We start from the raw sequence: 21,961 nt of genomic DNA, 5'->3' as shown, positions 1-21,961 counted from the left end.
CCGCCCTCTGCGGGAGCCCGGCAGCTGCAGCGGAGCCGCGGAGCGGGCGGCGGGGTAGGGGCAGTGCGCTGGGGGAGCGCGGGATGTGAGGCTCGGCGGGCCGCAGCGCGCACGGACGGTCGGACGGGCGAGGGGCGGCGACCCCTCGCGGACGACCGGCCGCGCGCCGGGCAGAGGACTCGCTCTCTCGCTCGCCCTTGCGCGAACCCCGCGCCCTCCAGCGCGCCGGCGGGACCATGAAGAAGTTCTCTCGAATGCCCAAGTCGGAGGGCGGTGGCGGCGGCGGCGGAGCGGCGGGTGGCGCGGCCGGCGGGGTCGGGGCCGGCTCCAGCTCCGGTAGCTCGTCCGTGGGTGTCCGGGTGTTCTCGGTCGGCCGCTACCAGGTCACCCTGGAGGAGTCGCTAGCCGAAGGTATGGGCGCCTGGGGAGGCTCGGGCAGGCAGGTGAGGGAGGGCTGGGGTGTGGCGGTGGCTTCTCCCGGTCCTCGCCCGCCTCTTTCCTCGCCCTCTTGGTTTACTCTTGTCGGTTCTGCCTCCTGTGCTATGCCAGCAGGGGCTCTTAAAAAGTAGCTCGGGCTTTTTGCTCTGAAACCGGCTTTTCTCGCTGCTGGCAGCTCTGACCAGGGTACAGTTCTCTCATTACGAGTTCAAGTCATTTTCAGCCCTCCTTGACGCGAGGAAAGAAATAGAAAACGTCCTAGTGAGTGATGTGGTGTCATGATTGGACCAGTGACTCATTAGAGGGTCAGATCGTGCAGGATCGAGGCTCTGTTCTGCCAGCCGAGGCTTGGGCGGGAGTAGTGCGTTGCTATCTCCAAGTCTCCACCCGCGCCCCAGGGCACAGGACCCTGCAGCCCCTGGTGTGGAGCTGGGTTTGCTTCTGCTCAGTCTTCGGTTGAAAGACAATTTATTTTTATGTGGTGCGTGTGTCCGTGTGTTGGAGTGATACTTTGCCCCAAATTCAGTTAGTAGGTTGCTTTGGGGGAGCAGGTAAACTTGAAGTCCATTTGTCCTTGTTTTTTAGTATCTTTATCAGGGTACTATTCATACCCTTTCAATATGTCTCTTTGATAGTACTTTAAAGGGTGGTCAGAAAGCAGGTTAACTTTCAGTTGTGAACTTTTGCGTTCGGTCCTTCATTATCTTTACCAGGCTATGTCAGCGGTTCCAAGTCGCTTACAAGAAAGTTTACTCCATTAAAAAAATAAGGTCCTGCACTTTAGTTTTGAATTTCTTGTGTAATTGGCTTGTAGAAAATAGTTTCTCTTATTTATTGCATGCTTCATTTGATCTTTGAGTTTTTAATTGCAGGATATTACAAAATGAATACTTTAAAAAAATCGTGAGAAATTATTTGTTGATACATGGCCCTTTTACAATTCAAGGTTAAGAGAAAAGAAATTAAAGAGTAGTTATGGTTTTCTGAAAGTCAGACGTTGATGTGGTTTGGAGACCGTAGACTGAGATTCCACTTAGGGTTTTTTGAAATGCCATAAACAGTAGCACACTAGTGCAAAAGAAAAATATGAAGGCTTTGTCTATAAAATATTTAAAGAGAAAGAAATCTTGAATTATTTGGGGATGAGTGTCATTGTTTTGCAAGACATTGCCCCTAGTAATGAGCCTAGCCTAACTTAAAGAGGTGGGAGAAGGATCCTTAGCTTCTCAAAAGAATGAATATATGGTGATTGGTTTTGATAGACAGATTTACTATGCTATAAAATTTCCTAGCTCCTTATTATACATGGATTTCAAATGTTGGCTTAGATTGAGTTGTGGGTTTTAAGAAGACATGGCTATTAACTCACATGCTGTACTTGTTTCTGTGAATTGTAGTAACTAATTGAAGTGTGGCTTGAGTTGTATTAAACTCACTTTATTTCACAAAATCCCAGATCAGTCTTTTTATTTAGTAGAAAGAAAACATTGACGTTAAATCAAACTAGACTTTGGATTTGTGGCTTCTATCACTGCTCTAAACATATCCTATCATTACCCTAAGCAAGTCATTTTCAGTAAAAATTAAGTAATTTTGGAAAATGAAAATAAAAATGAATAATTTCAAAGGGAGAGTGCTCACTGAACCCCCCCCCCCCCCCACACACACACACAAATTCAAGGACTAATGTTACTGTTAGATTGTTCCACTAACTTTTGCTGTAAATTTTGTCATTTTTTCCTTAGGAAAATTCATAATTGAGTGCTAGGACAAAGTAGGAGCTGAAGAATCCCTTTTGGAAGATGGGACTCCCCCACTTAACACACCAGCTGCTGGACTAAGACTTTTATTTAGTCTTCTCTGAAGGGGAGGGGAAGCTTTCTTCCCTGTTTATTTTTTTTTTTCTCTTCACACATACAACTGAAATTACATATATTCAGTTTACTTTTTGATCCTGACAGTTTCTTCTTATGTAAGATCCTTAATACCCTGTCTCCTTTCCAAATAATTTAGACAATTTAGACAAGATCTTTAAGCACAAGGTCTGGTTCACATTCAAGAATGATCATTCAATAACTGACAGATTTGTTGGGCTGTAAGATTAGGGCAAGTGGTTGTGGAAAGGCATTAGAGTTTGGAGTACCTTAATTGGGGAGAGGTATACTGTTGAGTGGGAAAAGGGGTAGAAATAAAGACAGAACTAAAAACAAACGTGATAGGTTTTACATTTTTTTGCTTTGGGTCCATGTTGTTTAAACAGGGCCAAGACTGTAGGTGCTGTGCTCTGAGGTGTTTTTGCCATGCTACTGCAAACATAGGCGTCTTGTTCACATTGACCTCTGCAGTGTGTATGAGTCTTTAATAAATCTGGTATTCTTTCTCTCTGTCTCGTATTCTGTCTTATATTCCCCCTCCTTCTCTCTTTCTCTCTAAGTAATACATATTTATATATTTGATTCTTATTATTTACAGTAGGTATTTTTTGTAAAGTCACTGGGTAGTGAATTAGTGAATACTCAACCATTGCCCTTGGGAAATACAGGCATAGATACTGCAGGCCTCTGTTCACAACATCTTTGTCAACCAGTCAATATATACCCTTGGTTTATGTGTGTTTCTGTTTAAAGACTTTATATAGTATATATTGTTGACTCATTGAAACTTAACTCATGGCCAACAGCACTGTAATGCATGTCTAAAATGAAGCTTATCTAAAATGCGTATTTTCTTTGTAAGGAACATCACAACCTTCTTGAATTTCGGAGCACGAAACGACACTTTGCCATTATGCTTGGGGCCATTTTAAACTATGAAATCACCAATAAAAAGCACAAAAATGAGAAAAACATGGCACTAAACAGACCTCAAAAAGTGCTCTTATTTATAAACAAGGCAGAACTTCACGTTGACTCCACCTGGCCTTCTCAAAATTGTCACTGCTGTGCTCATCTCTGCAAATGACCATGAAAATGCCATTGTATAGATTTTGGGATACAGATAAATTTTAGCAACTACATGAATTTATAAATATGGAATTCCCAAATAATGAGAATCAACTACATGTGTATGTATATATTTATGTATACATATACGTGTATATTTTTATATTATATATTTAATTAAAAATAATTAAATCAGAGGTATATTTATATGTTATAACTGAACTGTTGGAGGAGTTTCTTCTCTGATATATACTTTGTATCATAGTCTCTACCTAAGTATGTGTATGTTTGAAAATGCTGACACCTTGCACCTTGTTAATTCCTGCTCAGAGTTTAGAGGACTAATATCATCATAGTGGAGCATTTTCATGTTTTGTTTTTTTTTTTTTTTTTTTCCAAAAACAGTTTAGTTTCAGGAGTACCTGCTAACCAAATGCAGCCTGTGCCTCTAGAAATGAGGTAGAGCCATATGTTAATTTTAGCTTGAAACAGTGTCAAATTGTCAGGCACATATAATTCAATTATATTGACTGTATATAATTCAATATCGCCTTTAAAGTTTTTATTAAAACGTAGGACTGGCTCTTTGGTCACATGCCTACATAGGCCTTCAGTGCTCATCAGAGGATTTAATGTTGATTGGTAACAGGAAGAAGTTGGTTCTCAAGTAGGGGACTTCTTTTTCTAAACGTGTTTGGTACAAAGTGCTTAAAGAAATGGGGAACCTGGAGGCTGGGACACTATCCATAATTTGTTGAGATAATCTAATTGTGAGGTTATGGGGGTGGGGTATGAGTGGTATTTTGAATATGATTGCATGGGTACAACTTTCTGTCATGGGGATGGGGGTTGTTGGTACAGTCAGTACAGGTAATTGGAGGCCGGGAATTTACTACAGAATTCTGTAGAAGGAGCTCAGTAGCTCTCTTAGATAATTGCTTAGATTAGGGTGAGTTAATTTAGGCTAAGTGTTAACTGATTCTTACTGTTAATTTTACAGGAAGGTGGTAAAATACATTTGATTTTGCAATATAAATCAGTCTGAAAATGATGGATTTAAGCATGATAATTCATTTGCAGAAATTATCTGTGGGTGCCCAGTAACTTGTAAGTTGAAATTTCTAAGAGAGGACAGAGAGAGCACAAGGGGAAGATTTAATAAAAATATTGACAACTGTTACTACTCCATAACTATTAAATGCCTTTTATGTGTCAGGCTCTGTAGTAGGCACTGTTTATACAGTGGAGAACAAAACGTATTTCTTTGTCCTTACGGAATTTACAGTCTAGTATAGAAGATAAATATTAAAAAATCATTAAGTTAATGTAGTTAATTTTGATAATTGTCATGAGAAGAAAGCACAGGGTTTTTGTGAGAGAATAATTCAGTTTATATTGGAGGGTCAAGGAAGACCTTTTTTGGTATTTTACCAGAAATCTGAAGTATAAGAAAAGTTAGGTAAAGGCAGAGGTGTGAAGGTGGGGGTAATGTGGAGTATGAAGAGAGAGGTCTATATGTGGGTAAGAGTTTTAGGAACTGAAACATGCCCAGAGCTGCAGAGTATAATGATTCAGTCAGATGGTGGAAGGACCCAAGATGATGTTGGAAAGGTGACCAGGATCCAGGACTTTAGGATTTTAGATTTTATCTGAAAATGCAGTGGGAAGCTATTGAAATTTCAAATTAGGGCAGTGATATGCTCTGATTTGTATTTTCACAAGATCATGGTGATTATTACATAGAGACTGGTTGAGAATTATACAAATTAGATGGTTAAGATGGTGGCAGTGGGGATGGAGACAAACGTTACAGTGCTTAAATGGGAATACCTGGTGATGGTTTGGATTGGGGGGAGGGTATTATAGGAACTTAAAAGAATGACTTGCTTATGCAGCTCTTGGATTGGAGGTACCATTTGTTGAGTGGGAGAGTAGAGAAGGAACAGGTTTGTTTGTTTGTTTTTTTAGGGGGAAAAGGTTAGGAAGATACCCAGGAGTTCCAGACATATTTAGTTGGGATGTCTCGGAGGAAATAAACGTCATGTGGGATCCTGAGTATATGGTCTGGTACTCAGCAGAGGTGTCTGGGCTTAGTGATCTTTTTTTTTTTTTTTTTTTTTTTTTTTTTTTTTTAGTTTATTCATTTTTGAGAGACAGAGAGAGCGCGCGAGAGAAGGGATGGAGGGGCAGAGAGAGAGAATCCCAAGCAGGCTCCTCACGCCCGGCACAGAGCCCAATGCAGGGCTGAAACTCACCAACCTTGAGATCATGATCTGAGCTGAAATCAAGAGTCAGATGCTCAACCTACTGAGCCACCCAGCTTCCCTGAGATAGGTATTTTTGATAAGTGAGCATTTGGCTGTTATTTAAAGCCCTGGGACAGGATAATGGAGGGAGAGAGTACAGAAGGAGAAGGCTCACCGAAAGACTCTGGTAGAACATTGGTCTCATACATTAGTGTTCATCAGAATCATTTGGAGGCCTTGGTAAACCACAGATTGCTGAGCCTGACCTCCAAGGTTTGATTTCATATGTCTGGGTAAGGCCCATAATTTTCATTTCTAACAACTGGCTCACTGATGCTGATGCTGCTGGTCCAGAAACCACACCTTGAGAACCACTGATTTAGAGTAAAAAAAGGAGCTGCCAGAGTTATGAAGAATACCAGGAGAATCTGATGCCTTGAAGAGGAGGGAGTGGACAATTTGAGAGTCATCTTGATCATGTTGTTTGGCCAGGCACTCACAGTTCTTCATGCTTAGCTTTTTTTTTTTTTTTAAGATTTTATTTTTAAGCAATGTCTACACCCAACGCGTGGAGCTCAAAATCAGGCTATTTCCTGATAATACTCTTTGCTCCAGCTACAGTATGCTCCATTCCCTGTTGTTCTGTGACTGAATCTTGTATCTTGCCTATCACTACCTTTGCCTGTGTAATCCTAGTTGTCTAACTGCTAGTTATGATCACTGCCTTCTTCCTGAGGACATTTGTAGCTATTTATTTGCTTTTTTCCCCTCCCTCTTCACATTTAATCTTTTGTTTTGAGATACAATTATGGAAGCACGTGGAAACACTAAGGTGGTTATTGTTCCTGTCTCATTTCCCCTAGCAGATAGTAAAATTCTTGAGGCTAGAAGTACTATTAATTGCTTTTTGAATCACACAGATTGCTGTGTCATATCATGGACCTTCAAATTCTTCTCAAAGGAAATGATTTTTTGGCTTTTTTTTTTTTTTTTTTTTTTTTTTTTTGTGATGAATCCAGATGGAGTTCTTCAATAGAATTTAAGACCTATTTACAAATTGAGAAGCACCAGTGAAGGGCTCTTTATTTCTTGTCCCATCAAAGGTCTTCTGCTTAGGTCAGGGGACCCTGAATTTTCTCCATTGGTGAAAGAAGACTTTGTTTTGTTTTGTTTTGAAACCTGCACATGCATGTTCACAGCAGCTTTATTCATCAGTCAAAAGCTAGAAACAGAAGGAGTCAACAGTGGCATATGTCAATAGTGGCATAAGATGCACCTTTTTTCTTTTAAATGCGAGATTTATTTTAAAAAATTTTAATTCCAATATAGTTAACATATAGTGTTATATTAGTTTCAAGTGTACAATACAGTGATCCAATGGTTCCCTACAGGTGAAGACAAACTTGAAGACAAAGTTTAAGGCAAAGTGTCATTTCTGTTAGCTTCCTTGAAACAACAAAGAAAGAACAGTTGGATGCCCCTTTATAGTTATTTTTCACTGTTGACATATTTTTCTTTATTTAGCAAAGGTGGCTAAGTTTAAAAAAGAAAAGTATTGTTACATGCAATTATGAAATTTTTTAAAATTTTACTTATTTTTTAAAATGTTTATTATTTTTGAGAGAGAGTGAGCACGAGTGGTGGAGGGGCAGAGGGAGGGGGAGAGAGAGAATCCTAAGCAGGCTCTGAGCTGTCAGCATGGAGCCTGAGTGAGGCTTGAACTCATGAATCCGTGAGATCATGACTTGAGCCTAAGTCAGACACTTAACCGAGTCACCCAGGCACTCAATGAAATTGTTTTATATTGTATAATTGATTTTGACAGTGAGCTTTTTGAGGGCAGGATCTTATTTATCTCTGTATCTTCAGTATTTTGTCCAGCAGTTTTGTTTTTGTTGTTGTTGTTGAATTAAACTCTCAAGGAAGCATTGCTTCCTTTTTTATAACATAGAATTAATATTTGTTATGGAGATTAAAAGGTAAAGTGTGATATTAACAAGATAATGTGTGACAGTACCTAACCATACATGCCAAATCTTTCAATAAATGTAGGCCAGTTTTAGGTTCAGATTTGGTTATAAGCTTTCAGTGAAATCTGCTTTTGGAATTATAGTAACTTGCTTGTAGTTTAGGTATTATATTTATCCTGAATTGAGTATCACATTTATGTTTGTAAAAAATTTGAATTATTTTAATGAGATAATTATTTTATAGCATTTAGCCACGTACAGTTTTTAAGTTTCAATCAGTTATATAGAATAGCAGCGTATGCTTTGACAATGAAATGAAAGTGATTTGTAGCATTACTAACACATGCTTCTCTTTCAAATTATGTTATCATAGGGATAGCTCTTTGGTTACAATTTTAATTGCTATGTTTTCTCTAGAGGTGGCAGTTTTATTCAAAGGCAATGTACACTAAAGCAATTCCCAATTTTCAATTTTTTGAAACCAGTATAGTGGAAATTATATATTATCTCCAAAAATGGTTCTAAATTGCACCGACATCAAATTTCTTTGCTTTCAGCTGTCATCAGCTTTGTGTGGTTAATATTGATGTGCTCATGCTGAACAGTTTGGAAAGGTTGTCTTTGATTATTTAAAAAATAATAGAAATAAATTAATGTTTGTTGGCATTTTTCCATTATGGCATTATGGGGTCTTCAGGAGGGGAAAAATACAAAAGGTACTTGATGTTGTTTATATTAAGAAACATAACTAGAAGGTGGAATTACTGTTTGTCCTTCGATTGATTTTGGACCTTCTTTAGTGTTCTTTACTCATCCTGTAGATTTTCTTGGTTCTCTTTCAGCCTTTCTTTTCCTCCTTTTGGGCAAAACTTGAAGTAGAACATAAACATTTATTAGAATCTATATGGTAGCTATCAAAATGATTAAAGGCTTGACTTGGAATTCTGAAATTAGGAGTCTTGAGTGGCGATTTCAAAGCTACAGAAAGGTTTCATCACAGAGTTGAGACTGTTTATTCCTTGCTTTTATCATACCTCCATCCATCTGGTGAACCATTTGTCTACCCACAAGCCTACTATTTTTAGGAAACTTGAGTTGGGAAGTTGAGTGGTTAATGACTGAGCTGTTTTAAATAGTTGGGCATTTAGTTAATTTGGAGATTCTCTTGTCTGTGTGTATCATCTTTACAAATGAGATCAGTCAGCACATTTCTGCTAACAATTTGCGTCTCTTTGAAGGAGAGTGGTTGGTTGTTAGGCTTTTTACAGATATGCTTTCTTATGGAATTTTTGGTTTATCCTAGTCTTGTAGAATTCCAGTAAAGTTTAAGGGCATAGTTTGGGATGTAGCCTTTAGAGAGGCATTTTGCAGTGAATATTAGTTTTATTTTTTAAATTTTCAAATGTCTTTACTTTTTATTTTTTGTGTGAGAGAGATATACAGAGTTGAGTGGGGCAGGGGCAGAGGGAGGGAGACACAGAATCTGAAGCAGGCTCCAGGCTCTGAGCTGTCAGCACAGAGCCTGATGTGGGGGCTCCAACTCACGAACCCTGAGATCCTGACCTGAGCCGAAGTCTGACCCTTAACTGAGCCAGCCAGGTGCCCCGCAGTGAATATTATTTTAAAATTTGAAACAGTTGTTGCTACTAGTTTGCCTGTTTTAACATTTCATTAAATCTTTGAATTGGTGTCTTCATGGAGGCAACTATTAAAAACAGGCAAAGCTGGGAGTTGGGCCAGCTGATATTCCCAGTTACGCCACTAATTTGCATTGTGACACTGTGACCTCTGTTTCCTCAAGAAAAAAAATGAAGTGGATGAAGATGAATCTGTAACATCTTTTTCCATTTTAGCATTCTCTGATTCTATGTAACTGATCCTTATTGCTCCTCTGATAAAAGAGGAGCATCGGAAAGGAGGGATAAAGAGGAACAATTCTAAGATTGAGACCATAATGACAGGATTGTGTGTGATAATCATGCATTTGAGTTCTTTGACAAGCTTCAGTATAGATTAGTAATTTTATCCCACAGTATACCATTATTTCTTAATCATTGTGAAAAATTCTTTTCTAGGAAGTTGCCTTTTGTAGTACACCTTGAGATAAGGGGATGGTCACTCAAAATCATGTGGCATTTCAGAGTACTATTTAGTTTCAGAGGATATGCCACCTTAATTGGTTCTTTTGTTATTTTAATAGTTTGTGTTCTTCAAGTGACTCATAACCTGTGTATTTTGGAGGGCATCTGAAAGTGAAGAAATTTTCATGTTTTTCAGGTTTTTATTTGGAAAAATGTGTAAGGAAGGGTTATGACAGTGCTTGCTCTGAGTTCTTTATTGGATAGAAAGCTTACCCATGAGGTGTGTGAGGAGTCCGTTACTTTTTGTTTCCAGTGCTGTCAATTCTAGTTTGGGTCCTTAATCCTTCTCAGAGAATTATGTTCTCATGCAGACTGTTCTTCCCCTTGTAGGCTCTCGACTCCCAAATCAGCTCTTGTATTCCTTTCAGTTTTTCTTCCTGAAATGGACTTCTGATCATTTGCCTAACCATGTGAATACACGTGAAATACAAACTTGTTACCATGGGGTTGGAGGCGGTCTGCAGTGTGACCCCAACTCCCCTCTAGTCTTAATCTCTGGCTGTAACCTAGGTGTGTGTTACTGCACATGCACTTGATATTTTCTACACTTTGCTCTTGCTTTTTCATTCCTGTTTGTTATCTTATGTTGTTACATTGCCTAGAATGCAGACACCTGGCTCCCCACTATTGAAATGTATCTTGCAGGATACATTTATATATATAGTTACTTTCTGGCAGTCTTTATTTTTCTATGAAACCCTACTCACAACCAAATGGGTGTAATTATTATGCCTTCCTTTGATGCTCTGTATAGCAACGGTTGCTTATATTGCACTTATTTTTCACAGCTTTGCTCTAGTCCAAGAAAATGTATAATAAAAAGTTTCCTTTACTGCAAGATTTAAAGTTCCATTAAGATTTGGCTTGTACTCATCTTTTTTTCTCTAGCAGTGCTGTACTCATGATAGGTATTCAGTACATTTGTAAGAGATTTAGTTTTCAAATTGAAAAGCAGCCAGAAGGCCTCTAAACATATAAGACAACTGGATAACAATCATGTTTGACATATCCAACAGTTTAGTTGGTATTTAGGAGCAGGTTGGCCCCGTTTTTCAAGGTACACCCTTATATGGAAACTAAAATAAGTAGATAGAGATATTTGATGGTAATGTTGGTACATTATCTTGGTAAATGAAAAAAATACTGCCGGTTTTATTTTTGGGTTCCTGGCATGTTTCATTTCTGTAGTGATTACACAAATAGTACGTCTTTGTTTTATGGATACTGCATTGCTCTTCTTACTAGTGTGACTCTCAAAAATGTTCTAGCCTGAGTTCCCTTGACCCATGTCATCTTTAAAGAAAGCCAGTACTGTGGGGCAGAGAGGGCAAACTGAACAGGCCTAAAGTATGTGCTCTGAATACCGATTCTTAAAGTAACAATATTGGAGATGGTCAACTGGCTATGGCTTTTGAGTGGTTGATAGTTTACCAAGGCTTAATGGGACAACTGGTATGTAAGAGAATGAGAGATTAGGAAGAAGGGGATCTTATATGTTTAATGCTCTGGGGTAGAAAATACTTGATTATTACTCTACGGGACCCCTCTAACCAGTGTGTATGGTATTGGGGGTGCTTTTCTAGTTAGAGACACATTCAGTTTTCTTTTTGATTAGGGAATTTGTAAGCCTGGAGTAGCAGATCAGAGGGTAGCAACTGAGTCTTTATGCAGTTTTGTTAATAACTGATCATTATCACACTCAGCATTCTTCTATTCCTCCTTTGGTTTTCTGGAAGAGAGGTTTCTAACACACCACTTGTCTTGCCTAATTGCTGTGTTCACTTATTTTCCTTAATTTTTTATGGCTGGATCATTGTTAAGACTGGCTGGAGCTTTTTACATATTTAAGTATTCTCTTTTGAATGAGATTGTCAGTGGTTAGTCTAAATTTTATTATTCATTCTGGAATCATTAAGATACTAGTATTAAAATGACTTACATGTAATATATAGTGAAATATTTTGCTTAATGAATGTTGTCAGGACTCCTTTACTAGGGGAGTGGGATTATGCATCACTGGCCATGACCCACTTTCTCATTCTCTGGCCTGCATAGCAGAATCTCTCCTACTGAATGTTAATGGTCTATTCTTTGTATACAAAAAAATGATGCCACTGACTCATGATCAGTAGGACATGTGTTTTGAGTTATTTTTCCAGAAGTAGGATGGCTATATGCTCTCTGTGCATAGGCTTTTAATAGTCTTTTCTGTGAGCAATAATAGAAGATTGTTTGTAAGATAGTGAACTTGTGTTGTAAGTAATAATGTAGACCTGAAAAGGTTTTGTTTTGTTTTGTTTTGCTTTGTTTTGTTTTGTTTTGTTTTCTTACCAACTAGCCTAGTTCAAATCCCAGTGAATAGTTAACTGGGTTTTTAAATCTGTTAATTTTTTATCTTTCAGTAAAATCCAAAGGAGAAATTCTAAGGATCTCAATCCAAACTGATATATACTTTAAAACATATTGGGGCACCTAGGTGGCTCAGTATGTTAAACATCCAACTTCAGTTCAGGTCATGATCTCACAGTTTGTGAATTCAAGCCCCACTTCGGGCTCTGCACTGACAGCTCAGAGCCTGGAGCTTGCCTCAAATTCTGTGTCTCCCCCTCTCTCTGCCCCTCCCCTGCTTGTGTTCTCTTTCTCTTTCTCTCTCTCTCTCTCTCTCTCTCTCTCTCTCTCTCTCTCTCTCTCTCTCTTTCTCTCTCTCCCTCTCTTTCAAAAGTAAATAAATAAACATTAAAAAAAATAAAGCATTCTGAAGCTAGCTGTTATGGATTTTGTTGTTCAGCTCACTGAAGTGAGAACTTAAGAAATGTTGAAAATCTGGGGTGCTGGCTGGCTCACTCAATTAAGTATCTGACTCTTGATTTTGGCTTAGGTCATGATCTCATGTTTGTGGGTTCAAGCCCTGCGTTGGGCTCTGCACTGACAGAGTGGAGCCTGCTTGGGAGTTTTTCTCTTCCTCTCTCTCTCTGCCCCTCCCCTGCTCTCATGCGCATGTGCACGCACACTCTCTCTCAAAAATAAACATTAAAAAAAGATGTAAAAAGTTGAATATCCATGGTTTTTTAAAAAAGTATGTGTTTGTTTATGTCACTCTGCTGGTAGTACTCTGTCCATAAGGAATGTTGGAGTTTGCATGCTTTAATGTTCAAAGTTGGATGTAACTAATGTCCATAAATTTCTCGTATGAGAAACTCATGTTATGGATTTAAGGTTCATATTTGTTCTCACCTTAGAGTAGCATCTGTCTTTTGTTAGTAAAGGCTATATGTATTTTAAAAAGTTATGATGGGCCATTATGGATATTGTGGGCTCAGTTCATTGATTTTTACTTTTTGGAAGGCTAAATATAGGAGTGGGGGTGATGGGTGGTGTACAAGAATCTGAATTGAGGGTAAGACCTTCTCAGCTTCCTTTATAAAATATTCTTAAATATTATACTAACTGGTGTTATTGGACTAACAGTCTTTCTTTTATTTATTTAAAAAAAAATTTTTTTAACGTTTATTTATTTTTGAGACAGAGAGAGACAGAGCATGAATGGGGGAGGGGCAGAGAGAGAGGGAGACACAGAATCGGAAGCAGGCTCCAGGCTCTGAGCCATCAGCCCAGAGCCCGACACGGGGCTGGAACTCACGGACCGTGAGATCGTGACCTGAGCTGAAGTTGGCCGCTTAACCGACTGAGCCACCCAGGCGCCCCACAGTCTTTCTTTTAAAATGCTAGTTAGGGGCGCCTGGGTGGCGCAGTCGGTTAAGCGTCCGACTTCAGCCAGGTCACGATCTCGCGGTCCGTGAGTTCGAGCCCCGCGTCGGGCTCTGGGCTGATGGCTCGGAGCCTGGAGCCTGTTTCCGATTCTGTGTCTCCCTCGCTCTCTCTGCCCCTCCCCCGTTCATGCTCTGTCTCTCTCTGTCCCAAAAATAAATAAAAAACGTTGAAAAAAAAAATTTAAAATGCTAGTTAGGGGCGCCTGGGTGGCTCGGTCGGTTAAGCGTCCGACTTCGGCTCAGGTCATGATCTCACGGTCCGTGGGTTCGAGCCCCGCGTCGGGCTCTGGGCTGACGGCTCAGAGCCTGGAGCCTGTTTCAGATTCTGTGTCTCCCTCTCTCTCTGCCCCTCCCCCGTTCATGCTCTGTCTCTCTCTGTCTCAAAAACAAATAAACGTTAAAAAAATAAAATAAAATAAAATGCTAGTGAATCATTCATTAAATTTCCCGTAATTGTAGCTTCAGTTCCCTCATTTAACTGGGAGAAAGTGGAGTAAGTGATGGCCCCAAAGTCACACTGTTAGTGTTGGTTGTGGAGGGAGGAATTTAGGTCTCATGACTTTAATCTAGCACTCTTTCCACTACATGTGGCCTCCTTAATTGACTCCTGTGCACATACAGGCCCTGGCTTTTGATTGGAGTCGGGACTTCGAGCAAGTGTAAAGGACTAGGGGACTTTTAATATTCTGGAGGCAGCTGGACTATTAATGGGTGTCTGCATAGTCTGAGGTGTAAGGAGGTATTCCCAACCTCTTTTGAGTTAAAGCTTTCCCCCATTGCTTTTTCCTAAGGCCATCAAACCAGTTGTTTGAGTTGTCAACAGTTGTTTAAGATGACAGGGTTAATTTTAAGAAGTTTAAAATGCAGCTTCCCCCAAATGAGGCTGTTGTCTCCGTGTAGAAAGGTTTGATTGTAAATGAAATAATGTTTGTGAACTGTAAAGTAAGTAGTATAAAATCATATAACTTTAGCTTCTTCAGTTGAATGTAGCATCACAATATCTAGGACCTCATAGAGAACAAAGAGAGTGAAAAGAAGAAAATAGCTCAGCTCTTACCTTCTCCTTCTTTATGTTCCTAGTTCAAGGTTATGGAGCTTTAAGGCATAGTGCTGTAATATCAAGTCCCTTTTTTGCATTTCATTTAACAAATTTGTGCTACATGTATTTAAAATAAAAAGGAACAAGGTTCCATCAGATTTTTATTTTATTAGATCATAGCACAGATGCATTAGACTTACACCTGGAACACAACTTCTGAGTGTTTGCAGAGAAATAAGTGCTTATGGCATCATACAACAATTTTCTTAAAAATGACATGACATTGCTTCTATGATACATGTGGTATATTTTTATACACATGCAAGTGAAAAGTTAGAATAGTTCTTGATACATGATTTGTAAGTATTAAAAGAACATTTCTTAATCTTTTTCATAACATGATGGAATTATCCCCATTGTTATCAAGAAGCGTATATCTAGTGTCTATATTTTTCTGAGTAAGAGAGCTTTTTTAAAAAAGTTGAGGTATAATTGATATAAACATTAGTTTCATGTGTACAGTGTAATGACTGCATATTTTTATAAATTGTGAAATGATCACAATAAGTCTGATTAACATCTGTCATACACTTTTAATATACTTATAATTTTTTCTTCTTGTGATGAGAACTTTGGAGATCTACTCTTTAGCAACTTTCAAAGATAGAATACAGTATTAACTATAGTTGCCATGCTGTACATTTCATCCTCAGGACTTAGAGCTTTTTTATGTCAGAGTATATTCCCCTAGCCCCCCATTCTACCCCTAACATTTGTTTCTTCTTTATTTCCAATTTTAGAGGCTGTGTCCCTGATTATCTAATCTTTTTTCTTTCTCTCAGTTACCTGGTTCTTCTTCTGTTCTCTACTTGTTCTTTAATACTTACTATATCTCATTTCTGCTCAGCATGTAGGCCCGTTTATTGCTCTCATCTTAAAAGGTAAAACAAAAACAGAACTATGTGATCTTTTGTGTCTCTTTTTTTCTGTCATTACTTAGCTTTTCTAAAAGAATATGCCTCAGTAATGGTTCTCAAAATACTGTGTGTGTGGGCCCCAAGGGAAAGGATCCCCAAGGCTTTTTGAGGAGAACTTTCAGGTCAAAAACTATTTTAATGATACTACCAGGACGTAATTGCCTTTTGCACTGTATTGACATTTGCGTTGATGGTTCAAAAACAATAGTGGTGTAACCTTCTAGTACCTTAACACAAATCAAACTGTATTAATAGTCACTGTATTCTTCACCATCATGTGCACTCAGTTTTTTTTTTTTTTTTTTTTATGCCAGTTTCTTTTAAGAACATCCTTGATGAAGCTGTAAAAGTTCTATCTATCTTGGCCTCTTAAGTATATCTTTTTTTTGATTGCGGTAAAATATATGTAATATAAAATTTAACCATTTTGACCATATTTTTCATTTTGTCCCTAAATATTTACTTTTGAGAGAGAGAAAATGGGCACGTGCCACAGCGTGTGAGCAGGGGAGGGGCAGAGACAGAGAGAGAGAAACCCAAGTAGGCTCTGCTTAGCTCGGACCCACAAACTGTGAGATGACCTCAGCTGAAACCAAGAGTTGGACACTTAACCAACTGAGCCACCCAGGAGCCCCAACTGTATTTTTCATTTTTAAGTTTATAGTTAAGTAAGTAGCATTAAGTACATTCACATTGTTATGTGACCATCACCACTAACCATCTCCAGAACTTTTTTGTTTTCTCTAATTGAAATTCAGTACCTGTTAACCAGTAGGTTAATATCCTCTTTTTTCCCAGCCTGTGGTAAACACTATTCTACTTTCTGTCTCAATGAATTTGAGTATTCTAAGTACCTCTTATAAGTGGAATCATAACAATATTTGGCCTTTTGTGTCTGGCATATTTCACTTGGAAAATGTCTTTAAGGCTCATCCATGTTGTAACATGTATCAGAATTTCCCTTTTAAGTCTGAATAATCAATCCATTGTGTCTATCACATATTGTTTATTCATCCATCAGTAGACACATTTGGGTTGTTTTTGGCTATTGTGAATAACGCTTCTATGAATATGGGCACACAAATATCTGCTCAAGTCCCTGCTTTCAGTTCTTTTTGGTATATACTCAGAAATGGAATGTGATACTTCTGTGTTTAATTTTTTGAGGAACAGCGTACTGTTTTCCATAGTAGCTGAATTTTAAAAAATTCCCACCAGCAATGCACAGAGGTTCCAGTTTCTCCACATTCTCACTAAAACTTGATATTTTATGTTTTTTTTAAAATTTTATAATAACCATTCTAATGGGTGTGAAGTGGTATTTCATTGCAGTTTTGATTTGTATTTTCCTCAATGTGATGTTGAACATCTTTTCATGTGCTTATTGTTGGCCATTTGTAAGTACACATCTTTTTACTGTGTGATGAAATGGGAAGTGTACATAAAACACTGCTGCATAATGAAGTATGGTGGTATCATTGAGGAAGAGCACTTGGGTGTTTGAGTTGTGTCCTGGACTAGCTGCTTTTTCCATGGAACACCATTTTTATGTGAAAGAATGACTGACAGGCCGTGGTTCATTTATTTGGGTATTCGGTAGACATTTTCTCTATTAAGTAAGGCTGTCACATCAAGGAAGACACCTGACAGATACATTAATGATGGACTTTCTGCTTCCAAAAGAAAATCAGAATTTTGGGAAATTGTATTTACCATTATGAACTTGACAGCTTCCCATTAATTAGGCTTTTCTTAGGAGATAGGTGATAATATTAAGAAATGTGATTTTTTTTTTTTGAAAAAAAATAAAGGTATAATGGAAGATCTCCTTACCTCAATGAACTGATATTTTTCAAATGTATGTATGATGCTACAAGTAACCTAGTACAAGATTGACCATTAGATTTTAGTTTAACAGTGCAAGAAAATCAGTGATGCGGTTTTTGATACTTGCAACTAACCTTGAAGATACTACTAATTGTCATGTTTTGCTGTAATAGCAAAGAAGAATATCCATAGTTATTTGAAAATTCTATTAAGATGTTTTTCATCTTTCCCTCTCTATGTGAGGCTAGATTTTGTTCAGATGCTTCATTAGGCCAAAACAACATATCACAGGAGATTTACTGAGAAACAGTTATGAGAATCCAGCAGTATTCTACTGAGGCAAATATTAAAGAACTTTTACAAAAATGTAAAGCATTGCCATTTTTCTCTGTAAATTTATGTTTTGAAAAATACAGCTGTTTTCATAAAAATGTTATTTATGTTGACAAGTAATATGTTTATTATTTTGAATGAATAAAGATTAAAAAATTCTCTTTAATTTCTAATATGGTAAATATGGATTGATATAACCCACATGAGCAAAAGCTCTCTGGGATCTTCAATAATTTTTATGTCTGTAACAGGATTCTAAGACCAAAGGGCTTGAGAATTGCTGGATAATGTATAACTAGCAAAACTGTCTAATACAGAATCCACTAGCTACATGTGGCTGCCACTTGTAATGTGGCCAGGGTGAAATGAAATGCATTGTAGATGTGAAATACACATGGGATTTCAGAGCCTTAATGTGAAAAAAAGACTGTAAAAGATTAATATTATAATATTGCTTACATGTTGAAATAATAGTATTTTGGATACATTGAGTTAAATAAAATGTAGTATTAAAAAGCCACTGTTTTTGTCCTTTTGAATGTAGCTACTAGAACATTTAAAATAGCATATGTGGCTTACATTTTATTGGACATATATTGGATAGTATTGGTCTGTAGCTTACAGTTTATTGTGTGGACTCTATACTTTGCAGTTGGGGTAGTTCACCTGGGGTTCATTGATATCCATGTGTGTTTTTCTTAGGTGAGGGATTTTGGCTTTCATTGTATTCTCAAAGGGCAGGCACATGACCAAAGTGAAGATAGGAACTGGAGACAACTTTTGAGTTGCTGCGTTGTAGTTACTTGGGTACTGCTAGTGGCTTGGATCGGGGGGGGGGGGGGGGTTGGGGGGGTGGGGTGGGGGGACGGAATCTCTTTCTCAGTGTTTGGTAGGCTGGGCAAAACCTGTGGTACTAAGGGTGTAGTGAGATGCATTCTTGGCTTCTCACGTTGGAACTCTGAATGAATGTTCACACAGAAATGTTTTCGTAGAGAGTCATCAAGGTATTACAGTACTATAAATACTAGACTGCAGGTTTACCTGAGAAACCTAATTATCAATTAGGATTGTTTGTGTGGGAAAATATTCTGCCAAAGTGTAGATATAAACTGTCAGAGCACAATCCATACATTTCATGTGGGGAACACAATCCATACATTTCATCGAATGAGGACATTTTTTAACTTGAGCATTCATAGAGGTTGAAAATAAAATATTAAGCATGTATTAAAGTAAAGTGGTAATACATGAAGTTATAGGATGCTTGCTTACTCTTTTCCCATAATCATAAGGGGGATGATAGAAATAAGCCACTGAATTGGATAAGTGAATTAAATGGTTGCACATTTTCCTTGAGTTAGATATGTGATACTGTTTACGTTAATGTTGTCAGTTATCATCAAGAAAGTCTTCGTGAAACAATGAAATTTCAGGGCCCACTTAAGTGAAAAAAGAATGCTGGACTGAAGGCATTTCAAATATGATTATTTCATTTCAACCCTTTGTACCTCAGTTATAATTGCCCATTTTATATTATTCATCAAAATGTGCCACAATCATTTATTTTTGTCTTTCTACCCCCAGAGACTATAAACTCACACATACAGTGTCCTACTTAAAATGTGTTCCAGAGGCTTGCACAGCCACTTATTAACATTTGTTGGGGGGGGGGGGCGGGGAAGGAATAGTCTCTATCTGATGGTTAACTAATTGCAGTTTGGGTGAGATGTATGAGTATGGTAGTTGCGTGAAGAGGGCATTGGAGGCAGTCTGAGAAAGCAGATGATGGGTGTGGAGTTGCAGAGTTTAAGACCCTATTAAGGGGAACTTGGAAAAGTTGAAGATGTAGTTTTCTGTACTTAATAGTCATAAGGCCAAGGAGTCCCAAGAAGAGGTTAGCATAATGTTCAATCTGGGGAGAAAAGACAAATTTAATAGCAATATATAAGAATTGGCTAAAATTTGGTGCTTTTGATTTCTGATATTCTGATGAGAACTAACTTGTGGAATGAGTGAGAGATGATTGAGACCGTAATACCCAGGCTTTGGATTTATGAGTGGAGGAGTTTTGAGATGTAAGAAAGGGAGAAAGAAGTAGTTAACTCAGTTCTGAAAAACAAAACAAAACATTAATTCTAAAATCTGTCTTTTCCACTGTAGGAAAGAAAATGTGGATGGGGGAGAGACGTCCTCACTGGAAATAAAGGAAAGTCAAAAGATAGTGACTTCATCCCAGTCTTGTCAATGGGACTTGCGATGAAGGCACTTAGGGGACTGGCGTTAGAGCAGGGAAACTCAAGAGGAATATGAATGTCCCTTTCTTTACTTGAATGGCTGGTTTTATATATATTAATTTTTTAAAACATTGTAATTTTGGAGAGTCTTACTCTCTATAACACACTGGTTATCAAACTAATACGTATATAAATCCCCTGGTGATTTATGAAACTACAGAGTCTTACTCAGTACTTCTGGGTGGGGCCTGAGGTTCTGTGTTTTGTAAGCTTTCCAGCAATGCCAGTGTTGCTGTTGCCACAAGTCATATTCTCCTTTTGACTGTCTCCTAACGGGGGGAGAAAAAAATACCCCAAAAGTGACCAGAGCAGTTCATGAATACAGCCTCGACCTACAGTGGGGTTACGTCCCGATAAGCCCATCGTAAGTGAAAATATGTCAGAAATGTATTTAATATGCCTATCCTCCTGAACATCATAGCTTTGCCTAGCCTACCTTAAATGTGTTCAGAACACTTAAACATGAGCCTATAGTTGGGCAAAATCATCTACACAAAACCTATTTTATAATGTTGAATGTTATGTAATTTATTGAATACTGTACTGAAAGTGAAAAAAGAATGGTGTATTGATACAGGATGGTTGTAAGTGTATCAGTTGTTTACCCTTGTTATTGCATGGGCTGGCTGGGAGCTATGGCTTGCTGCCCACTGCCAGCATCACGAGAGTATTGTTCCACATACACTAGCCCGGGGAAAGTTCAGAATTCACAATCTCATGTATACTCCTACTGAATGCACGTTGCTTTTGCACCATTGTAAGGTTGAAAAACTGTTGAGTTGAATCATTAAAGTTGGGGATTGTCTGTATCTGCTTTATTAATGGCCTTCAGAACAGGTATTAGTAGATAGCAGCACTAATGCAAAGGTTCTCATACTTCGACTGGGGTACTTATTGAACAGATTCCTGGACTTAATCACAGAGAATTAATCCTAGGTTTAGAGAAAAGTTCAGAAAACTTCAGGTTTAATAAGCACTCCATATAATTCTGCAGTTTGGAATTTTGATTGGCATTATGTGAAAACTCTAAATTAACTTGGGATTGTAGGTGGGGGGATGATTGACATATTGACAGTATTGAGTATTTCCAGGAACATGGCATGTCTCTCCATTGTATTAAAAATGTTTCTCAGTGAAGTTTTTCTTCATTTGGGTCCTGTAACTTTGTAAGCTTAGTCTCATATGCTTTATATTATATTGTAAATGGATTGACCTTCTCACCAGTGTAAAACATTTTTATTTTTTTTATGATTTTTGGAGAAGATAATTTGCTTTTAATTGGGAATATATTCTTTTTTTTTTAATGTTTATTTTTAAGAGAAAGAGACAGAGTGAGCAGGGGAGGGACAGAGAGAGGGAGACACAGAATGTGAAGCAGGCTCCAGGCTCCAAGCTATTAGCACAGAGCCCGATGTAGGGCTCAGAAACCCTCACAAACCGCAAGATCATGACCCGAGTCGAGGTTGGATGCTTAACTGACTGAGCCACCGGTTGCCCCTAATTAGTAATATATTCTTATTAGGCCTGAGGAATCAAAGATATAAAAAGACCATGGACTCTATTTAGGAAGATCTTGCAATCTGGTATGTTTTTAAAGAACTGGTTTTCCAAATGCAGATAAGTCAGGTCACTAAAGAAAAACAATTAAACTCATAAATGTGAGAATTATAAGAAGTCTTTAAGATTTTGGTTGAAAGAAACAAAGGAAAAGGGGACTTACTGGGTGTCTATGAGAAACTTGATTGTACTGTTTCAGAGGCTTTCTTATCTTTATTACATGGCTTCTTTAAAGTCAAAGGGGACAGCCCATTAAATATTTTTTAGGTTATGGGAATAATTTTAGAAGTATTGGTAGCATACGTAAAACCTTTGCCAAGGGAGGAAATAACTGATTTTTCTTTTCTTAGCTTTCCTTCTATTGCATATCTATAAATTATTTTATTCTGAAAAGAATTTGTTCTTAGAAAAGCTATGATTTTGTTCT

The 21,961-nt window shown here is 38.1% G+C and overlaps 1 protein-coding gene across 1 annotated transcript in view; it reads left to right on the top strand.

Moving 5' to 3' along the window:
- The first annotated feature begins 68 nt into the window (after positions 1-68).
- BMP2K (BMP2 inducible kinase) overlaps positions 69-21,961 on the top strand; it is a 130,840-nt gene continuing 108,947 nt past the window's right edge. Inside the window, exon 1 of the mRNA XM_019466561.2 lies at positions 69-411. Coding sequence (XP_019322106.2) covers positions 237-411 — 175 coding nt within the window. The 5' untranslated portion in view covers positions 69-236. The remainder of the gene's footprint in view (positions 412-21,961) is intronic.

The sequence above is a fragment of the Panthera pardus genome, unplaced genomic scaffold, assembly GCF_024362965.1.
Source record: "Panthera pardus isolate Hobbes unplaced genomic scaffold, ASM2436296v1 HiC_scaffold_13, whole genome shotgun sequence".
In the NCBI taxonomy this organism is placed as follows: Eukaryota; Metazoa; Chordata; class Mammalia; order Carnivora; family Felidae; genus Panthera; species Panthera pardus.
The sequence above is the reverse complement of the archived record's forward strand: the minus strand, read 5'-3'. Positions and strand labels throughout refer to the sequence as shown.